General features: G+C 46.9%; 1 protein-coding gene across 1 annotated transcript in view; it reads left to right on the forward strand.

The window, feature by feature from the left end:
* tefu (Serine/threonine-protein kinase tefu) overlaps window positions 1-21,283 on the forward strand; it is a 148,935-nt gene that overhangs the window by 29,383 nt on the left and 98,269 nt on the right. Inside the window, exons 15-21 of the mRNA XM_084576302.1 lie at window positions 317-436; window positions 3,673-3,945; window positions 4,674-4,869; window positions 5,978-6,183; window positions 13,944-14,026; window positions 15,929-16,072; window positions 20,681-20,756. Of these exons, the coding sequence (XP_084432428.1) occupies window positions 317-436; window positions 3,673-3,945; window positions 4,674-4,869; window positions 5,978-6,183; window positions 13,944-14,026; window positions 15,929-16,072; window positions 20,681-20,756 (1,098 nt within the window). The remainder of the gene's footprint in view (window positions 1-316; window positions 437-3,672; window positions 3,946-4,673; window positions 4,870-5,977; window positions 6,184-13,943; window positions 14,027-15,928; window positions 16,073-20,680; window positions 20,757-21,283) is intronic.

The following is a 21,283-nucleotide window of genomic DNA, read 5'->3' on the forward strand; positions in this document are numbered from 1 at the left end:
ATAGTAGTGCCCAATCTGTACTATATGAGGCAAGGTCTTTTCATCTCCACCATAATCTCATGACTTAGTTTGGCTGGTGTTCTGTCCCTTTAATTATCGAATGCACGGAAAAAAATCACAAGAACTGCTTCAGGTTATAGTATTGTTGAGTGTCAACTGTTACCCTTTTGTTGCAAAGAGATGGTAACAGCTAAGACACTTTCACAACAGCACGTACCTGGCCATGATACAGTCTCTGCACGCAGTTTACCGTGGTTTGTTTGTTTTTTAGACACGCTAGTGCTACACAACAAAGGTTGTTTGGTCCTTTCTGCAGATGCTGCCAGCATGTCTCTACACGGGAGCCATGGGTGCCATCTTGATGACAAAAATGTGCCGTCTGCAGGCAAAGGAGACGGAGGCACTCCTTGCTTCTCCACCTGTCAAGCAGCTTCAGGTGGGAATGGCTGCCATGTGGTTCTATCATCAGTGCAGACAAACTTCTCTACATTATTAATCTCTGGTGATGTAGTTGGCCAGGGAACATAATGGGAGGAGCAGATGAGCAGTGGATTTTCTTAGGGCAAGGCTTCTTGAACTGGGGACCCTGGAACGCTTGGTTCCTCACTCACCTAAATCTGCCACAAACATTAGCTTTCCTTAAACTACTCGCATCGTTTCGGGTCTAATCATACTGTAGCCCCTCGTAACAGACCGTTTCATGTTATAGGCAGTTACTGTTACATGAATATGGGTCTCTTTTTAACGTGGTAACATCAGGCTTCCGTTGCGAAACAAAAATGTCGTCTACGTTACCGTCAGCATTATATGAGCGTTCATTGGCTGGTGGTACTAACTGGCAGGTGGTACTAGCTGGCAGCTGGTGACATGACCGAGAACTGAGAGAGTTGCGTGACTTGAGGGAGCTGGCCAACACTAGTCGCTTCTTTGAGATGGGTATCGAAACCACCATAAACACTAGGCACGCTACTCCTAGGTCTTGCAGGCACATTCATGTCGCTTACTTGACGCACACACAAGGGCAGCGAACAATGCCCTAGCCGACTACCTCCGTCTCAATTAGCCTCTAGCCACACACGAAAGGTCATTGTTGTGAAACATGAACCCAAGGCTTGGTGTACCAAATCCTGCTTTGAGTGCCAGTCGCCGTACCTTGGGGAAACGAAGAATTTTATACAAAGGGTGAATCAGTACGCAGCTGCCACCAGACAATTGAACAATAAGCGAAGTGCGGTTGCCGAGCTCTGCAATGCATGCGAGGCATTGACGGGGCCATTGTAGACAAAGTCAAATGCGCGCAGACCGCTGCTTGAGTCATACGAGAATTAGCAGACGTAGAGAACCTTTCCTTTTTGATCGTACTCTCACAATACACGTTTAGTGAATTGATGGCTGACGCATGTTGAAAGCCAAGCTGCAGCTCCTCCGCACCCATACCTTCAAGGGAAAACAATGTTCCGAAATGTGTTTTCACAAGAGCCTCGTTGTTTTCATTTCCAACTTAATTTGCATCCTCAAACAAGACAGGACTGTATAAAATGACGAGGCAGCAACAGGTGCAAAATCGCAAGACCATATATGAACAACTTCGATGATTGCTTGCTTGGACGCATTGAAGGAAACCTCGCTCTGTGCGCTCCTTACCTGAATGCGCCCATACCCAGCTGAGCGGTACCCTCATCTTCTAATAATGCTCCCGTAAGGGTTCCACGAACCTATCAGGCATGTGCTGTGCTGGAAAGGATCCCGCAAAGCCTTCACAACCTAGCTGCAACACAGCAGTGGGCTTTTCTTAGTCATCTGCTAGTTGCAGCAGCACGCGCTGATGAGTTGCTCATGTCTAGCACAGGAGCCGTTGCACGATAGCTTTTGCACAAAACAAAAAAAAAAGAATAAAGAGACATGCGAATTCAATCATGCGCCGATGCTGTCCGCCCGTCCCATCGCGAGTTTCCACTCCATCAACAGATCGCAGTTAACGCTAAACGCAACGGTTCACATACAAATGAGACCTGAATAGTCAGAAAGTAATGGAACTACGAAGTACAAGCCTTACCTCCCTTTTCTTCCTTTAATAACCGCGGTTCTAGGAAATGATGACTGTCCCGACGCTTTTGTGCAAGGAAATAGAAGAATCCGCGTCATGGTTCAGCCATGCCTTTTTGTCAAAACCCTACAGAAATCGCATTAGGAACAAACTGCATGTAGTCACAGTCACAAAAATGCTTCGAGTAGAAATGTTTCTTTTGCTCGGCTTGAATTTATCTCTCTTCTCAGCAACGCCGCATTACGCCGCGAGCTTTTAACACAATGCGGGATTACATCGTCGCGTCCACAGTTGTTAGTGCATGCACATGCAGATTTGTATTGTATCAGGTGCACAACACTAAGTTTTTTTTGTACGTCCGCAACGCACGCAAGACGAGGAACAGTGCATGCCAAAAGGCCTCTCCGTTGGCTCTGAATGCCTCCGGCTCCTCACGGTGATGTCACAACGGACGGAGAAGCAAGGTTTCTCTCTCCAATTTCCTTCTCTGTAGCAGTCGTGTAGGGCGCGAGGAATTTGAATTGAGTGCTTTCACTCGGTGATTGCGTAGGTGTTTTATGCATAATCGAAAAAATAACTTCACAGGCATGATCAAAAAATAACCTACTTCAAAAATCTATACTATTGGCACATTTGAAAACCGTTGCAGTGTCCCTTTAAACTAAGCTCTGAAGCAACATTTGGGAACCTGGCTTGCCTGCTGCTGCAGTCTCGTCAGAGATGAGCACATTACTCTGCTGCATGGAATTCAAATTTTAGGATTTGGGTAGAACTCGTTCAAGTAATCTCTTGCCAGAATATTTGTACCTGTGTGTGGCTTCCCTTCGGCAGCCCATTCGAACTAATTAGTGCAAGGCCCCTGGTGCCTGAATTGGCGAGCAAGCAACACCATACATTTGCAACCTTTGGCTGACAGCTCAAATTATCCGAGTTTCCAAATTGACGGGTCAAATTTGCGAGCTTTTAAGGCGAAAGCCTTTAATGGCTCATGCTGTTGTGGACAAAATGTGTCCCGCTTTTGCGGTGGCTGTGATTGGCCGAGGTGTGATGACATCCTAGAGGTCTCGACCAATCACAGAGCACCACCAGAGTATGTGCAAATGCTTGCCTTATGTGGCCATATGACAATCACTGAGCAATTACTAATTAATGACTGATAAATTAAATTATTATTTATGAATTGACAACTAATTAAGTAATTCGTTAATTAACTAAGCAGTGGTTAATTAAGTCACTGTGTAATTATTTAAGCATCCACATAATGGCTACATAATTAGTTAAATAAATGATGGCTAATTAATTCGTTTTAATTAGTGCCAGTTGCATAGCAGAATTCGGCACTCAGGCTTTTGCCTTTCACTACATTAGTCGCTAAAGGCCCTCATAATTTTTATTGTTGTCTGACCTGAAAGACACCTGTTTTCTCACTTCCTCGGTGAAGTGTCGCATAAAGGCGTAAGGAAAAGAAGTCTTAGTTTTATTTTATTTTATATTTTTTGAGTGATGCCCAGAACAGCAGTAGAATGGTATAACAGCGTTATGTGAAATATGCTTATGCATGCCAACACAGGTATATTAGTATATGCGCTCAGAGTGGCTGAGAACGTTGTTGTCCTTACGTGCAGAGCTGTCTGCGTGACTGCACCGAGAAGCTACTTCAAGAGTTGGACGACCCCAGCAGCGGATGCAGCAGTGGTGAGACGTCCTCAGCATCACAGGGTGGTGGCTCAGAGCAAAGACAACGGCTGTCCTGGCTGGGCTTGCTGGGAGCGCTGCTTTCGTACGTGGACGGGGGTTGCAGCGGAACATCGAGCAGTCAACGGCACCTGTGGCATTGGCTGCTCGATGCTCTCCCGCAGGAGCTTGGTGCCTGCCTGCTCTCCACCTGCCGCGGACCGGTGAGCGCCCTTGGTGTTTGTGACTTATAGTTTGGCAGGGGTTATGGGCTCTCATGATGCCCCCTCTCCCCCTCCCTCCTTCTGTACTTGTGCTTCAGTGTCTTTGACGCGAATTTGGCAAAAAGATAATGCTAGCTGCTTCCTTGAAGTGTTTGGACAGTAGGTCTCTCTTGGGGGATTTACCGCTGGGTGTTTTACAGGACACGTGGTAAAGGTCTACAGGCAGTGCAGACTTGTTGCCGCTTCTTGAGTGACTCAGGACAGGACTCGCTCTTGTGACACAAATTACTGTGCCTGTATATTTATGTCGTACCTCTTCTCATCCCTTTGTCACCCATCGTGACCCTCTTTTTTCTCCTTTCCCCTGGTGCATAGTAGCAGGCCAGATGCCCACTCAGTAAACACATCTATCTAGCTATTGACGCGAATGAACTACCAACAAAATGAGGTGTTTGTTCAGGGTTGACATAGTTTGAGGTTCATTAGTTCGTGTTATATGTGTGAGGCTGTTTGTACTAAATAATCTTTCTTTTTTATTAAATACTTGCTTTGGGATTGGGGCCTTAACCCAATTATTCTGGCTGTAATTGACCACGGTTCACAAACCTTGGAGGAGCTCATGTGTTGATATGCAGCAAACTTATGTCATGTAGTACCTAACTGCCGCAGTTCGAAGGAACGCGCAGACCAGGTCTCCGAAAGGCTTCCCACTCCAATTTTGGATGCAGGAGGCCAGTCTCGCAGTCCAGCCCACACCATCTGTTCGGGACAATCACAATGCAATTGACAGCGATGACGATTGGGTGGATGAGAACGTGCCATCATGCTCGGCGACTCCGTCTTACTGCGGCTCCCTCGCCACGGCTGGAGACATTGATCCCGATTTTAGCTTTGAAATGGAGCAACCTGCCCCCAGTGACACAGGTAGGCTCCTTTTCCCATCCTGCTGGTTATACATTGAAAACTCAGTGACTGCTGCCTAACCGCACTTTGCATGTAGCAGCTATCGTCAAGCGTTCAAAATGATACAATGTAAGGAAAATTCAGTTGCAAATTATTTTGTTGTTATGTTGCAGGGAAATAGGACAGGGTGATTCATGAGTACAAACTTCTTAGTATATAAAAATAGCACGCAAGAAGAGACTTAAAAGGACAGAACACTGCACTTCAAGAGTCTTTTTTATTTTTTTTCTTTCAGCACAGTGGAAAGCTTCTTGTCTCAAGCGGTTGATTCCGCAGAAGTTTTGTCAGAAATGCTCTAAAAATATTTTACCGAGGGTTTTTCGATCAGTGCATGCGCACGTTTTTATGTATTCTGATGCTGGAAACCATGAGTAGTGATCCGTGGCGATGATTGCGCATTGACAAAAGTGGTGTACCGATAACTAATAGAAATCTCACCTGCCAGACAGTAGTTAGACATGTTTAGTACATAGTAGCGTCAATTTTAGCTTCTACACCCAAGGCTGTTATGGCACAGGAGCGTACGCCTCACCAAAGGAATCTTTAGTGGGTCATGGTCACCGCAAAGAATTCAAAATGCCGTGGCGCAATTTAGTGACAAATGCTAAAAGCACGTCATAGGTGATGGGAAAAGAGGGTGGTTTTTGCTGTCGGGCAATGGAGTGTAAAATATAGTAAAACAAGGCAAGCGCTCTTCGAAGAATAGAGAACACTTTGCACCTACAAAAACCAGTGGCATTTCCCCAAGGTGTGTTCACGTGGGTCACTACGGTGATACTGCTTTTCGTCTCAAGAGGCCGCTTCAGTTGTTTTCATGCGATTTGCAGCGCAAAATTAAGATTATAAAGCTTTGTTTCTCTGATATTGTAGTGCTTGATCTGCACTATTCGAGGCAAGATCTTTTCATTTCCACCATAATTCTATTGGGTATTTTGGTCAGTGTTCTGTCTCTTTAAGTCTATAGACTTCCAACTGCTGTTTGCGGTAGCAAAGCCTAACCTGCTCGCATGAGCATTTTGTGCTTGCTTATTTCCGTTCTGATTTTGCGGTTTTTGCCTTCCACCTACAGCGGCCACCAAATGCAGCTTGATGCACTCGGAGCGGCTCGCCATCGAAGAGGTGGAGCGCCTCGCTTCCCTGCGGATTGGCCTGTGCCACTTCCTGCTCAGCCGGCGTGTCACTGGGGTCGTCGGGAGCACTGAGCGCACGTTCCAGATGCTGGTGCACCTGCTCGAGGCAGCCGAGAAGAACCTCACGGCCTGGAACATCCAGGCTGTAAGCATTGCGCACTGTCTTACTATACTAACCGTAAAAGAGATAGCCGGGCGAGCTGGTATGTACGATGACATCTTAGGGGAACAGCGCAGCTGTACTCAATCATTGCTGTAACTATTTGCGTCATGAACCCACTTTCTTTTTTATGTGAAATTGACGTAACGTTGAGGGAAGGGTTCATCACGGCAGGGGAGAATTGGTGTTTCTTTTTCTTTTGCAAGAGTTGTTTATATTTCCATCAATCATCAGCGAAAGCATGTGGTCATCTGCAATTAATACCCTGGCCTTTAGCATCGTTTGCTTCAAAGATGTGTTCGGTGCTAGTATGTGTTTTAATGATTCTTTCACAGCGGACGGCACCCGCACCATTCACGGTGTGATAAAGCAAACATACTGAAAACCAGGCTTGCACAGTCCTACGAGTCGAGCAAGCCACCATTGGCACTCCTGTCAGAGGTGTCGGCACTCTTGGTCACGCAGCTGACAGAATGCCCCCTTCCCCAAGTGAGGGCAACTGTGCATAAGTCACGCCTTCGAGTCGTCACTAGCCATCCCTGGGCTGGGGGACATCTCGACAGGGTGTCATAAACACTTCCTGACTCCCAGGAGGAGAAAAAAAAGCGCACGGCTGAGTCGAAGCAGATAGCATTAGAGCAGATATGATCGAACCCGGATATATCGAACTCGAAGGGGATCGCGAAATAGTTTGATATACAGTCGAACCCGGTTATATCGAACCCGGATATATCGAACTCACGGAATATCCCCTTGAAAATCCCATGTAAAAGTATAGGAAAGCCACGTCATATATCGAACTTAATTTCACCGGTCGTTCGATATATCGAACTCCGCACCACGCACTGGAAAGTGTGCCTTCCCCAAAGACAATCGCATCACCCTTGGCCGTTTGCCGCGTGCCGTTTTCAAGCCACGTGCGGAAGGAATGAGAGGGGACAGCTCGGCGACGGCTGGTCTGGCAGCGCCGTGCCCATTCCCCAAAGGCACGCGCATCTGCAGTTATCGTTTTCCGCGCGCCAACACATGACGTTTGCAAGCCATATGCGTGGGTGTGCCCATCCTTTTGCCAAGCTATCTCTCTCCTTCAGCACGCGCTAAGCATGCGCCAAGCCAGCTCAGCCCGTTTTCAGACAGGCGTCGACGTTTTCTCCAGCGTGTGTTGCGAACCCTCTGCGCGCGCAGCGGCTGAGGTGGCTATGGTGCCTGCGGACGTTAAGAAGCGGCAGCTCTCTCTCTCTCTCTCTTTTTTTTTTTTTTTTTTTTTTTTTTTGCGAGTTATCGTTGTGCTGTTCGAACATTAAAGAGCAGCAGTTTTATTTATTTTTTTAATTTTTTTTTTTTCGGGAGTCGTTTATTCTTGCATGTATGAGTCAATGAAAGCACGCGGTCAGCTGCTGCGATCATGACGCCCGCCCCAAGCGCGGCGTGATAAATCAAACCAGGCTTGTACGTGCAATCAAGCCATCACGGGCACTCTGCCAAGTTCGCTCCCCGCCACTGCAGGAGCTATCAAAAGATAAACGCGCCCTGACGTTATCGCTGCACAGCATCTTGGCACGCTGCCAAGCAATGAGCTGTGGATGAGACGACCGAAACGGAGTGACGCGCGCCATCGACATGCAAGCGAAAACGCTCGCTGATTTCTGCCGCAGCAACACAGACACCTAGTTTAGAGCTGCCGCGGTGGCTCGAGCAGCGAGAGGGAGTTTGAAATTTTTCGCTCTGTCGCTGCCGCTCGTCCCTGAGATCGCTCAATCGCTTGCATGTGAGCGAGCCGGCCTTAACGCTTTTTTTTTTTTTTTTTAAATTCTCCGTGCAAAAGTGCAGGGTGGGTTCATTATGCGAGTGGGTTGCTTACGCGACAAATACGGTATCGTTTTTTGCCATCGTAAGGGCTCTCACAAGCCGATTTTTGTATATTGAACTATTTCGCAATCCCCTTCGAGTTCGATATATCCGGGTTCGACTGTATAGAAAATTCGATATACAGAAATCGGCTTGAGACACCGCTTGCGATCATGAAAAATGACACTGTAATTACCACATAATCAACCCACTCGCATAATGAACCCACCCTCCACTTTTTTGCCCGAGAATTTGTAAAAAAGAAAGCATTAGTCGGTGCGTGTCCCTCCGTTTCAGCCATCGCATCCACAGCTCATTTATTCGCAGGGCGCTGAGATGCTGCGCAGCGATAACGTCACGGCATGTCTATATTTTGACTGTACTTTTGATAGCTCCTGCAGTAGCGGGGAGCGAACTTGGTAGAGTGCCCGTGATGGCTTCATTGCACAAGCCTAGTTCGATTTATCATGTTGTATTTGGGTTGGCCGTAGTCCACTGCCACAAAATCATTGGAAAGCGTGATAGCTGCAAATGCCATTTTAAGCGAACAATGCTAAAAGCCGGTGTCATGATCGCAGCTATCCGCATGCTTTCGTTGATTCATAGATGCAAGGATGGACTGCTCTCGCAAAAAAAAAAAATGCCACTTCTTAACATTCGCATCCGCCATAGCTTACCTTATGTCGCATGTTCAGCACGACAACAAGGATGGACGACTCTCGCAAAAGTAAATAAAAGAACAAATTTGCTGCTTTTTAACATCTGCAGTTTACGTTAGGTAGCGAAGCACTGGAAGTAGTAGGCGAATATGTCTACTTAGGACAGGTAGTAACCGCAGATCCGGACCATGAAAAGGAAATAACAAGAAGAATAAGATTGGGATGGAGTGCATTTGGCAGGCACTCGCAGATTATGACTAGCAGCTTACAGGTATCGCTCAAGAGGAAAGTATGCAGTAGTTGCATCTTTCCTGTACTCACCTATGGGGCTGAAACGTGGAGGCTAACCAAGAGAGTTCTACTTAAGTTGAGGACAACTCAGAGGGCTATGGAACAAAAAATGGTAGGGGTAACTTTAAGAGATAGGAAGCGGGCAGAGTAGGTCAGAGAAATAACTCAAGTTACTGGCACTCTAGTGGAAATCAAGAAGAAGAAATGGGCATGGGCAGGACATGTAGTGCGAAGAGAGGATAACCGATGGTCGCTTAGGGTAACAAACTGGGTTCCAAGGGAAGGAAAGCGTAGCAGGGGGTGGCAGAAAGTTAGGTGGGCGGATGAGGTTAAGTAGTTCGCAGAGGTCAAGTGGATGCAGCAAGCACAGAACCGGGTTAATTGGCGAAATATGGGATGATGAACATCTGCAGCTGCCATGGTATATCCTACGCCGCCACACGTTCAGCACAACGACAAGGATGGACACTCTCCCGCCCCCCCTCTCCCCCCAAAACAAAACAAATTTGATGCTTCTTAACGTCTGCAACCGCCATAGCTTACGCACGTTCAGCATGATGACACGAAACGCCCATCGCACGTCAGCCGCCGTGTGCAGAGGACTCAGGACATCACAACACACACACTGGAGAAAGCGTTCGACGTTCTGTCTGCCACGGGCTGAGCTGTCTCGTCCGCGCCATGCTGCTGTGAACTAAGACGACCAAGCTCGGCAGAAGAATGGCCACACCCTTGCTCTTTGCTCATCGCATTGTTCTCCCTCTCCCGAACACCACAGCCATATTGGCTCCCTCTCGTTCTGCTCCGGCCCCCTCTCGTTCCTTGACACACATGGCTTGCAATCATCACGTGCTGGCGTGTAGCAAACAATCACCGCAGATGCACGCGCCTTTGAAGAAAGGGCGCGGCGCTGCTCTTGACCAGCCGTCACTGAGCAGTTCTCTCTCATTCCTTTCGTGCGTGGCTTGAAAACGTGACATGTGCGGGTGGGCCACAAGCAAGCTACTGTGTACTGTACCATAGTGTATATATTTCTTTTATTTTTACCTACCCTTTTCTTTCTCCCTGTCGCTCACCTCTTTGATTTCCTCTTCCTCGCTATCCCTTTACAGTCAAACCTCGATATAACGAATTATTGAATATATCGAACTCTTCTGAAATATTTTTGTCAATCACATGTATTTTTAACTTCCCATATTGAACGCGGTTCGGCATAAAATGGATACAACGAACTTTGCGACGCCAAGCACTACCTCACTTTAATAGCAGGAGGCAGGCTTCGTTGCACTACATGTGTGTTGTGCAGCGCAGCAAACGTTCAGGACTACTTCGCAGGCGCTGACAGCGCCACAGATGCCACGTTGGCATTGAGAGTTGACAGCCAAAGAAATCGTTCGCATCACAATCGCTCACAGCGCCACTTCAGCAGCGGCGGCAGCGGCACAATCGAATGTTGCTTTTGCCTTTTTGCGTCTTTTGAGTTTTAGTGTTAGCAGCGGCGTCGCGGCGTGGCTGTCATAGCGTTCGGTGGAGGCTGCGTCGGCCGCCGTGTCGAGTGTGGTGCGCGGGTGTGCGTAGTGCAGTGATGGCAGTGAATGTGAAAAAAAGTGCAACACTGACGTTAAAGAATAAGCTTGAGATAAAATCAGGGACTTCAAGTGAAGATCAACTTGCTGGGAGCTATAAAGCGGTATGGGACAACGTGAAAGGCGGAACTATTGTCAACTGCTTTCGGCATGCCGGTTTTGGTCCAGCAGAGGCCCGTGCATCAAGTGACGACGGGAACAATCCCCATGAAGCAGAAACAGAGCACCGCGAGCTCGATGAGGCCTGAAACGATTTTTCGCGTTTTGTTGGTGACATGCCCGCAACAATGTCTGTAGAAGACTTCGTAGGCGGCGATGACATCGCAGCGACCACGGCTGTACTGACGTACGCCGAAATCGCTGCGAAGGTTTCTGAACATCCTGCAGATGAAGCTCAGGCTAACCCTGCAGACGATGAGAACATTCCGACTTCACAAGAAGCGCTTGCTACAGTGGATATACTGCACCGCCACTGCAGTGCTATTGAGGGCAGTGGGTTTGCCCTTGTTGGTGTTTGCAAACTGTGGAACAGGGCGTGATACGGAATGCGGTCAACACAAAAAAGCAGGCCGCGATAATGCAGTTCTTTGCGTGTAAATAAATGAACATGACCCAAGTAAGCACCCTCCGAGTCACTGTGCCTTCTCTGATTGAATTTTGCTGCTCTTGCATGTATTTTCTACGAAATTTTATATTACGAATTATGGATACAACGAACTATTTTCCGATTTTTTAACTGTTCGTTATAATGAGGTTTCACTGTATTTCTGCCGCCCCAGTTCAGGTGCTTCAGATATGAGATAGCATATACCAAGGCTGGCAAACATCTTTTCCTTCCTTTTGTATATACAATAAATAACTACTACAGCAACAACAAACAGCCTAGGCCCCGCCGGGTTGGTGCAGTGGTAAGACGCCAGACTACTGTGCCGGAGTACCCGGGTTCGGTCCCAACCGCCGCGGGCACTACGTTTCGATGGAGGCGAAACGAAGAGGCTTGTGTGTGCTGTGCGATGTCGGCGCACGTTAAAGATCCCCAGGTGGTCGATACTACTTCGTAGTCGTCCACTACGGCTCCTCTTTCTCTCCCACCTTCCTCCCCTCTCTTACGGCGGGGTTCAGGTGTCCACAGAAACAAGTGTGACAAATGCTGCGCCTTTCCCTACCTGTGAATCAATTATTATGATTATAAACAGCCTAGGGTGATGCGATCGTCTTTGGGGAAAGCACACCTTCTAGTGCATGGTACGGAGTTAGGTACATATATCAAACGACCGGTGAAATTGGAGTTCGATATACGACGCAGCTTTCCTATACTTTTACATGGAATTTTCAAAGGGATATTCTAGGAGTTTGATATAACCGAAATTCGAATTATCCGGGTTTGATATATCCGGATTCGACTGCCGCATCATCCCACTCTGGTCGTTTGCGTTCGACGCTTCTTCTGCACATCTCTTTTAGACTAGTTTGTTTATATTATTTTGTGCACTTCTTTCTTTCTTTTTTTTTTTTTATTTCGCTGAACTTTTGTCTTTGTTGTTTCGCTAAGTGGCAAAGAGACGTTAGCAGCCTGCAAGAGCTGCTCTGTGTACTTCATCATTCATGTCATACTGTATGCGTATGGAAACAGCGACATCACTCTCAGTGACTCCCCACTGCCCATGTGAAAGTTTGACTCTGAGAGCCGGGGCCCAGTTCTGCCAGCCAGGGATGTCCTGCACCTACTTTCCACATCCATCCCTGCCAGGATCCCTTGTGTGAACACTGCTCAACAGAACAGGCTCCGTGATCAGTGTTTAGAAGTAAATGGATGTAGCATAGCCTCAGAGATCTTTGCACACAGAACTTGCAGAAATGGCCAGAGGGTGGCGATACTTTTTTTATTTTTCTTTCACGATCTTAAATTCTTTTCATAAGAAACATAAGATCATGTGAAGTTTCTTTTCACGAGAAATTGGAAATATTGTAAAAAAAAAGAAAAATGAAACACACAGTTACAACAGCGTGTATTTATATGCTGAAAGGTAAAAACATCAATAATGACTTTAGCTTCATAAAATCATTCGTAAGCAAGCTTCAGTCATTATCTACATGTTCAATGCGTGGGATATGCTCAAAGCACTTGCAGCAGTACCAACAGCTGCTAGCGGTCCACGACTAATGCCGCTACCTTGTCGCTTCCGAGCATTTCAATCATTTTACATATCTCGCCAGCAACATGTACACCACAGTATGATCAGTTCACGAGTGCCGTGCCACAGGCATTAGTCTTTCGGTTGATCAAAAATATCCAACACGATGCATTTTTTAAGGTCTGCACTGCGTGGCGCTTCACTCGTGTTTGCTTAGAGCTGAGAAAGTAACAAGAAGCTTAAATTTAAACACCATCAGTTTTGCTTAGCAGCTATGGAATGATGCAGTCCACAAGAGAAGCACCTGCCTTGATGGTTTTCTTGGTTAGCGGGGGCTGTTTTTCATCTCTGCAAAGCACCGACTCATTTTATTTACTCGATGACATTGCTGCTAAACAATTCTGATGCTTGGCATTAGTTTCATTCAGGTATGAATTTTTTTCACGTGCAGCTGAAACCTCTTGCAGTACACATGCCTTTTCAAACACACCGCGTTAGGAGATCCGTGTTATATGATCTCCCAGAGCTGGGATCCATAATCCTTTCTCAATTTATTTTATATGGAAGCTGGAGTATATCTTATGTTGAATTACTCTGCAGCCCTCTACAAAAGAATCTGACAAACAACCGCGTCACTTTACTGCAAGAAGGCTTGTTGTGAAGAAGAAGCACTTTCAGTCAATTTGTTTGGCTTTAAGCTGTGGAGTAAAACATTAAACCTGACTTGTCAGCTTAGCATTTATGTGACCTACGTTCAGCTCACTCCTCTCGTGAACGCCTAAAAGAGATGACATGGAGGCAAGGTGTAGGGCATCTGTCCATGTGCTGTGGGGCCTCGGTGCGCAGTAACGAATCCCGTAAAGTCAAATTTATTTGGAGCAGCCATTACGATCTCCTTTTGTAGCCAATGCAGCTCTGGAATGTTAAACCCCTTAGGTATCTAAAAACAGGCAGTGGCAATTACTCTCTATTCTTTCGTTGAAGCAAAGCAAAAAGTAAACCTTGGTAGAAATCGAATACTCATCCTTGAAATCGGCTTAGGAATTATGTGTGTTGTCTTTTTCCCACTTTTTCCCCTAAAAGAAAAAATAAATTTCGAAGTTTTATTTTTTTTTTCTTTAGTCCTCCACATGTCTGGTTACAAATGGAAGGTTATAGATCACCTGACTCTGGGGTACCACCGTTTACGAGTGACTCTTTTGTCCTCCTTTTGGCTGCTTTCGTAGGCTTTGCAGGTACTGCAGATGTTGCTCGAGCACGTGGAGCTGATGGCTGAGCCGGAGCTCTTCTCTGTGCTGGACATATTGAGGTAAGCTTTGTGGGGACCGATTTCCCCTCGTTCTCCTTAAAGTCTGCTTTCTCCCGCGGTAGTTACTCTAGCTATCTCAAAATGGCGCTATCGTCATGGCAGCACAAGCGCCACCCCTGGTCTTGCCATTGCACACCTGTTATACAAACCCACAGCTTGTTACGTAAAGTGCAGCATCACTTTCATGGTGTCCGCTTCAGATCAGTGCACAAATGCAAGTACTGCATGCATTTATCATGATCATCGTCTGTCAGCCATGATTACTTAGGAAAATGGATTTCCTAATAGAATGATGTCTACATATGCATGACCATATTTTGCGCATCATTACTGCCACTTAAAGGAATATAGACACCAAATTTTGGTGCCATTTTTCTTCTTGTTAATTATGCACAAGTCATTCCTGTATATCTATCCGCACGCAGTTTTTGCCTATGACTGGTAAATAATTTATAATTAAATTTTTCTTTCTCACCAGTTTCGGTTTCAGCAGCCAAGAAATGGCTATGACGTCACAATCATTTCTCAGCGAAAAACAGCGCGCTCATTCTTCACTTGCAGTGATTCCTGTTCTTGAGGCAGGCTGGCTTTATCATTGTAGTGAATTCAAATACACGGCAGTGATTATGTATCGCTGTATTTTCATCCCTCGCATGACCTATAGACTTGATTGTGACATCACAACCATCGCTCGGCTGTTGAAACCGAAACAGGTGAAAAAAGAAAATCGATTATAAATTATTCAGCAGTCGTAGGTGAATATGACGTTGTGATCCATGCACATGCCGCCACTGCTGGGAGATGTGGTATCTAGCAGATGGCCAAAAAAATCTCCCCTAGAAAGGGTAGCAAAGTTACCACATGGAGCACTTCCAAAAGAGGGAGCAAAGGTAAAAACATGATAGAGTGGGCAAAGCCAAATCGGTGCCGTAACCAGCGTGGCAACCTCTGGCACCGAAGGGTAGGGGTTGGCGGCCAGGGCAGCTGCCTGCTCTCCGTTCCGCGTGAGCTCAGAGCCTTGTAACGAAATGCTTCCAAAATCCGAACGTCTTGCTGTCGGCACGGAGCCCAAGTAAAGCTGTGGCATTTTATGGGCACCACAGCTTTTGCATCGGTTAAGCCACATCCAGGTATGATAGGCACTGTAAGCGATCGCCAAAATAGCACTGCTCAATCCTTAACTTCATGTTGCGGAGTTGACCGCTCACCTCTGGCGTGCGGGCAACGCACACATGACGAAGCGCAGACGGCCTCGTTTCTGATAACAGGCTTACTACTAAGTTTCAGTTTTGTTTTTATGAGCTCCAAGCTTGCCCTCGGTGGCTGCCATCAGCCAGAGAGGCCCTTACCTTTTTTGAGCAGTTCTCCTTTATTGCTGTCAACAGTGTGCACACGATAAAAGCATCGATGGGAGTGTGAAAAAAAATTAGAAGGGTTCAGCGCTGCTGAACCGTATATGGAGCTAAAGCATTAGTTGAGGGTGACTGAGCGTTCCTCTTCTTTTTTATTTTTTTTATTTTTCTTTTTCTTCTTCTTCGTCTTCTTTTTTAGGCGCAGCGCTGGCTCGGGGGACCACGGCATACAGCAACGAGCAGCTAGATCTGGCGTAGTATTGCTTTCACAATAAAATAGTAATTGTCGCGGTGTTGTCATCTAAAAAGCAGGCAACTATTGCCCCTTTTTTCGCTCAATAAGTTTACAGTAATACAAGTAGTTCTTTTCGCTTTTTCGAGGCCATTCGATAATTTGAGCTTCGGGTAATTAGATCTTCTTTTCTGGTCCCGTGAAGTTCGAATTAACGAGATTTTACCGTACCGAAAAAGGCTAGGGCACTTTAATTGCTGTTTGGCACGGCTGCCCGAGTTAGCGATGGGGACCGACTGGCGTCTTTGTTCTCTGCAGGCAGCTGATGAAGGTGCACTACCGACAGCTGGATGTGTTGGCCGCACTACTGGATGTGGCAAGGTTGTGTGTGCCGGCTGTGAACCGCCACAGTGCCGAATCAGAAGTGAGGAGCTGCTTCCAGGTCATCCTCCAGGCTTGCGTGTGAGTAGTGGGCTTTGCTGTCCTTCTCTTCTGTGGAGTTCACATTCGGGGTCACTTTAGTGTCACGAGAGCTTTTTCTGCATGCATACTTGTTCAGCGAGATACATTAAAGTTTGCATATTTCATGCCACTTGTTTTCAATCTGCATGACAACAATTAAAGGCCCCATTCTCCAGAAAATATGGTGTCGGCCTTATCAGCATTGTCGGGGTCGCCATTGTGAGAGAAATCGCAGGCATGTGACATGATCAGGCACTCATTAGTCAGCAAGTTGGTAGCTTATGACTGGATGATAGCGAGCATGTGTGGGATAATACAGGTACACGTTGAGGCGTTAATGATTGAGCAACTAGCAAAGTTCACTACGTAAACTAAGATCCAATAAGGATGCCCAGGTGGAAGCTTAACGCTGTCATCATATCTTTGAAGGCGGGCTTTGAATGCCGTCTGCCCAATGTTTTTTTTTTTCTATCTTTTCTTGTTCTGTACGCCGTACATCAATGAAGGCAGGCATTTCGTATCCATAATTTAATTCTGAAAAAGTAAACAAGTAAAACTTTTTGTTGGGCTACTTTGTCCATAATGATTAGAAAAACTTCAGCGTAGACCATGAATTAAAGGAAGCTTTCTTTATAAACCAAAAAGGCTCAGCGTGTGTGAGTGAAGCGTCTTAAACACTCTATGAGAGCGGACTTGCCTTCTTGAAGCCCTTTGTTAAATTTTAGTTATTGACTGCGCATGCCGGACCCATTCATCGCCCATGTACTTATTAGTTGTATACTTTTTCAGGAACGGAATGTATTTAGTCCATCTTTTAGCTTTACACCCTGTTTTTGTTTTATCGCTGTTATCACCTTTTACTATGTTGCGTTGACCCATCTGTTTTTTTCTGACAATGATTCCGTGCATGCCTGTTTCATTTTTCGTCCCTGTTTGTTAAATTTTTCGTCCATATCAACTGAATATCTTAACATTATTTGTTTATTTATTTATTATATTTGAGTTTTATCTTCTTTTAGCCTTATTGCCTGTTTCGTGTTTTATCGCTTGTAAGGCCCTTTACACCATGTGATGTTTGACTGCATCTGACTGCTCTACCACCACTCTCGTATTTATTGCGCATGTTTTACTCAATAAAGATGAGTTGTCAGTCAGCGCTCTTTTCTGTTCCTTCTTCTTTTCGCCTTTGGGCATTTTCATTCGCGCTGAAGTTTTTCTAATCAGTAAAGTAAATGCAATAATGTTTTTTTTTTTTTTTTCTTTTTTTCTTGTCTCATGCCTGTACAGTAGAATCTCGATGATACGATTACGGCTGGTACGAATTTCGGGATGATACGAATTTTAAGAATGCTTTGAACGGACTACATTGTATAGAATACGTTAAGATTCGGGGTGATACGAAGAGTTTCTGAACCTGCCGCGGTTGATACGAACGTGCAAACCAGTCGTGCATGCGAGCGGGCCAGCGCGGCCGCCGCAAACTCCCTCCCCCCCCTGCGAATGATAGGAACGAACGTTGTACAAACGCACAAAGCCACCGTGCAGCTCAGCGCTAGAGCTCACAGGGAGAGAGGGTACCCACCGCGGCCGCTGCCTCTCCTCTCCAACGCCTCTCACCCCACTAGCCACCCTACTCCCCACTCCCTTTCGTAGCAAACCGACGAGCACTAGACAAGGACAGCCAAGGCGAAGCACGTGCCCAGTCGTGTACGTCACTCATTCGCTGGCAGCTCATTGGTCAATCGAAAAGTTGTCTCGCCGGCTGTTCCCAGGAGGACTGTGACGCTGGCTGCCGCTACAGTAGTTCTCCGGTTCTCCGTTCGCCGCTTCTTTCTGTCGTTCGTTGTGACGTGAACTGCCCAAACGTTAGAAAGACGCAAGCGTTCGCTGCTGCCGAAATGTCGCGGAAGCGTAAAGCCCTTTCTTTTAAGGAAAAGCTTGAAGTGCTGAAGAGGGTCGACGAAAAGAAGAAGAGTGTCGACTCAGCAAAAGAGCTAGGGTTGGCACCATCAACACTCTGCACCATTGTTGGGTAGCGAGATGTCATCTTGAAGAATGTGCAGCACTTCGGTGCGAACGTGAACAGGCTAAAACAGCGACCCATGTCAAGCTGGAAGAGGTTCTGCTGACTTGGTTCCGCGAAGTGACAGTGGCCGGCGTCAACGTGGACAGCAAGGTGCTACGTGGAAAAGCTGACACCGTCGCGCTTTCGCTTGGAATTGAAAATTTCCAAGCGTCTGGGGGATGGCTGCACTGGTTTAAGGAGCGGCACGGACTTGTCTGCCGGGTCGTCTCAGGTGAAGGCAAGAAAGTGGATCAGTCAGCTGTAGATGAGTGGCTGAACACGCTGCCGGCGCTGATTTCGGAGTACGCGCCACGTGACATATTTAATGCCGACGAGGCGGGCCTCTTTTTCAACCTTCAACTAGAAAGAAGTTTGTGCGTAAAAGGCCAGGCATGCCAGGGCGGCCAGAAAAGCAAGGAGAGAGTAACAGTACTCTTTTGCTGCAACTCGGATGGATCAGAGAAACTCCAGCTTACCGTCATCGGTAAGTCGAAGAAACCGAGGTGTTTCCGATCGGCGGAGCGTTTGCCTGTCTTTTACAAAGGCAACTGAAAGACGTGGATGACTGGAGATTTTTTCCGCGAGTTCTTGACAAGCCTTGATCGGAAAATGGCGTCAAGAAACCGGGAAAGTTTGCTTTTCGTGGACCAGTGCTCTGCCCACCCAAAGGAAATGACATTCAATAGACAGTTTTAGTTTCACGTACGTACAGAGTTACGCACGCAAACGTGAGAAGTGTACGTGCGCTACGCGCATTACGCCAGGACTACTTTTAGTTTCACGTGCGTGTCGTACGTGTCTACGTGTACGTGAAGCAAAATGTATGGACCTTTCATACAAGCCTCGAAAAACTGCGTACGTGTTATGCCGCGCCATCTAGTACAGATGAACAAAACTAATTTTGTTTAGTCGAGCTGCCTTGAGCCGAGCCACGCTGCGGCCGTAGCCAAGAGTCGGTCGGATTGGAAATTGCTGTTCTCAACGTCGTTGCTCTACAGTGAACAATTAGCAGTTCGCGCTATGCCATCGAGGCTTTGTTTTTTGCCTCCGACAGGCGCATACCTATATGCGTCCACCGCACTCCGTGTCGCATGCAGTTTTTGAATGGATTACATTCTCTCACGTCGCGAAGCATATCCAGATCGTCGCTTTTGGAGAAGTGAATTCGCTGGGCAACAGAACCAACAGAACTCATGCTTACAACTTCACAACCTTCCCCCTACAACGGATTGGCTCTGGTTGGCTGCCGGCTTGCATCTGGCACTCTAGCCACTTCTCGCTCAACTCTGGTTTGGCGTGATCTCGCGAGATCGTTGCTATGACGACGACAAACGCTTCTGCGTCAGGCTTAACAGCTGAAAAATCGTCCTTCTATCTAAAAAAAAAAGGCTGTTTGTCACTTGAAACTTTACGCGAGGGTAAGATTGGGTAAGCTGAAAGCGAATACAACAGTTTAGAACACGATATCGCGCCGAGGAATTAGCGGCGAAGCTGTTATTGCTGTGAAGCGGGCGGGCAGGGCGTCGCCATGTTGTCAACTCTACGTACGCCAGCAACGTAAAGACGCCAACGTGAAAATCCGAATCTCACGTACGTCCGTAAACGTCCCGCGGACTCTTCACGTTCTGCGCATGCGCACTGGTCACACGTAGGCGCTTCACGTACGCTAAGCTCCCACGTACGTGAAACTAAAACTGCCTAATAACGTGAAAGTCAGGTTCCTGCCGGCGAACACTACCAGCCATCTTCAGCCACTGGACGCTGGGATAATTAGAAATGTGAAACATCATTTCAAAGGACTTCTAGTGAGGCGTCTGCTGGCAAAAATTGACCGTAAAGAAGCAAACTTGCGGATCAGTCTCTTAGATGCTTTGCACTTTCTAGCCATGTCGTGGGATAGTGTAACTTCAGACACAATCTCGAACTGTTTTAGAAAGTGTGGATTTGCCATCGGACTTGCTGCGGCTTCGGCAGGAGATTGTCAAGAGCCAGATGAAGACCTCACGATTGATGGCTGGGACAATCTGGAAACTCAAGCTTCGGTTCGGGACTTCGTTACCGCGGACGACAATGTCGCGACCTGTGGGCTGAGGTCTATTGAAGACTTGGTCAATGAAGCGAATGATTGCGAAAGTGAGCCTGACAGCGATGGTGACGCTGATGACGAGTGTGATCAGCCACCGTCAAAGGCAGATACTCTTCACGCTTTGGACGTTCTGCGCCGCACCGTAAGTGCCAGCAGCGTGAGCGACGAAACCGCGGCACCGTTTTATGCCTTTCAGGCGGAGCTTGTCCGCGACATCAACAGCAAAAAAGTGCAGACAAGCATTACGGACTTTTTCGACCGCAAGTAGTTCGCCATAATAAACTTTGGTTCATTTTCAATTCATTCCCATGTGGATGTTGACTTGTTTTGAATCATACGAATTCGGGATGATACAAATATTTTGCGTGCTCCCTTGCAATTCGTATCATCGAGATTCTACTGTAATAGCAATTAGTGGGAATCTTGAAAAGAAGGTCTGCTGTCTACTTCATTACAGGACATTGCAGGCTGAAGGAATTCTCAACGAAGCTGTTTGTGTGGCATTTCTACGCCTTCTTCTGGAGTGCTCCCAGGTAGGTTTCTATTGCATTCATGACGGATGCCTGTCTTGAAAGCGTCAACATTTGTTGAATGAGCACTTTCTGCTACTACTGTCATTTGGAGAAAGTTGTTTTCACAGTGTTAGCTCTTGCAGGGTCATATTTTAGTTTCACACTTTGGCGCCTGCAACGTACTGGCCTCAATCGGCCGGTGGAAAAGCGAGGAAGGGACATCCCTTCTCAAGTTCTGAGAGAGAGTGGAAGTTGGACAAATATTAAGAGTGGGCTTATGAGTAGCATTAAAAATGAAATCCGAATGCCCAGCCTGCATACCCGAAGGCATGAGGGGCTATGGGAAGTAAGGAGAGGGAAGTGGGTCGGGGGACCTCAGGCTTGGGCCTCAGCTGCGGGAAGCGGTTCATTCTTTAGTGTGCTCTCTCAAAACAGGCTCTGAAAACCCCGCTGCATCCTTTCGGGAACAAACCCAGATTCGTATGACTTAGGCTGCAAAGGTAATTCTTGTTGCCTTGTTCACACGGGTTTGAGTTCACATGCTCTAA

Source organism: Amblyomma maculatum, chromosome 8, assembly GCF_055883805.1.
Source record: "Amblyomma maculatum isolate TAMU_Amacu chromosome 8, ASM5588380v1, whole genome shotgun sequence".
Lineage (NCBI taxonomy): Eukaryota > Metazoa > Arthropoda > Arachnida > Ixodida > Ixodidae > Amblyomma > Amblyomma maculatum.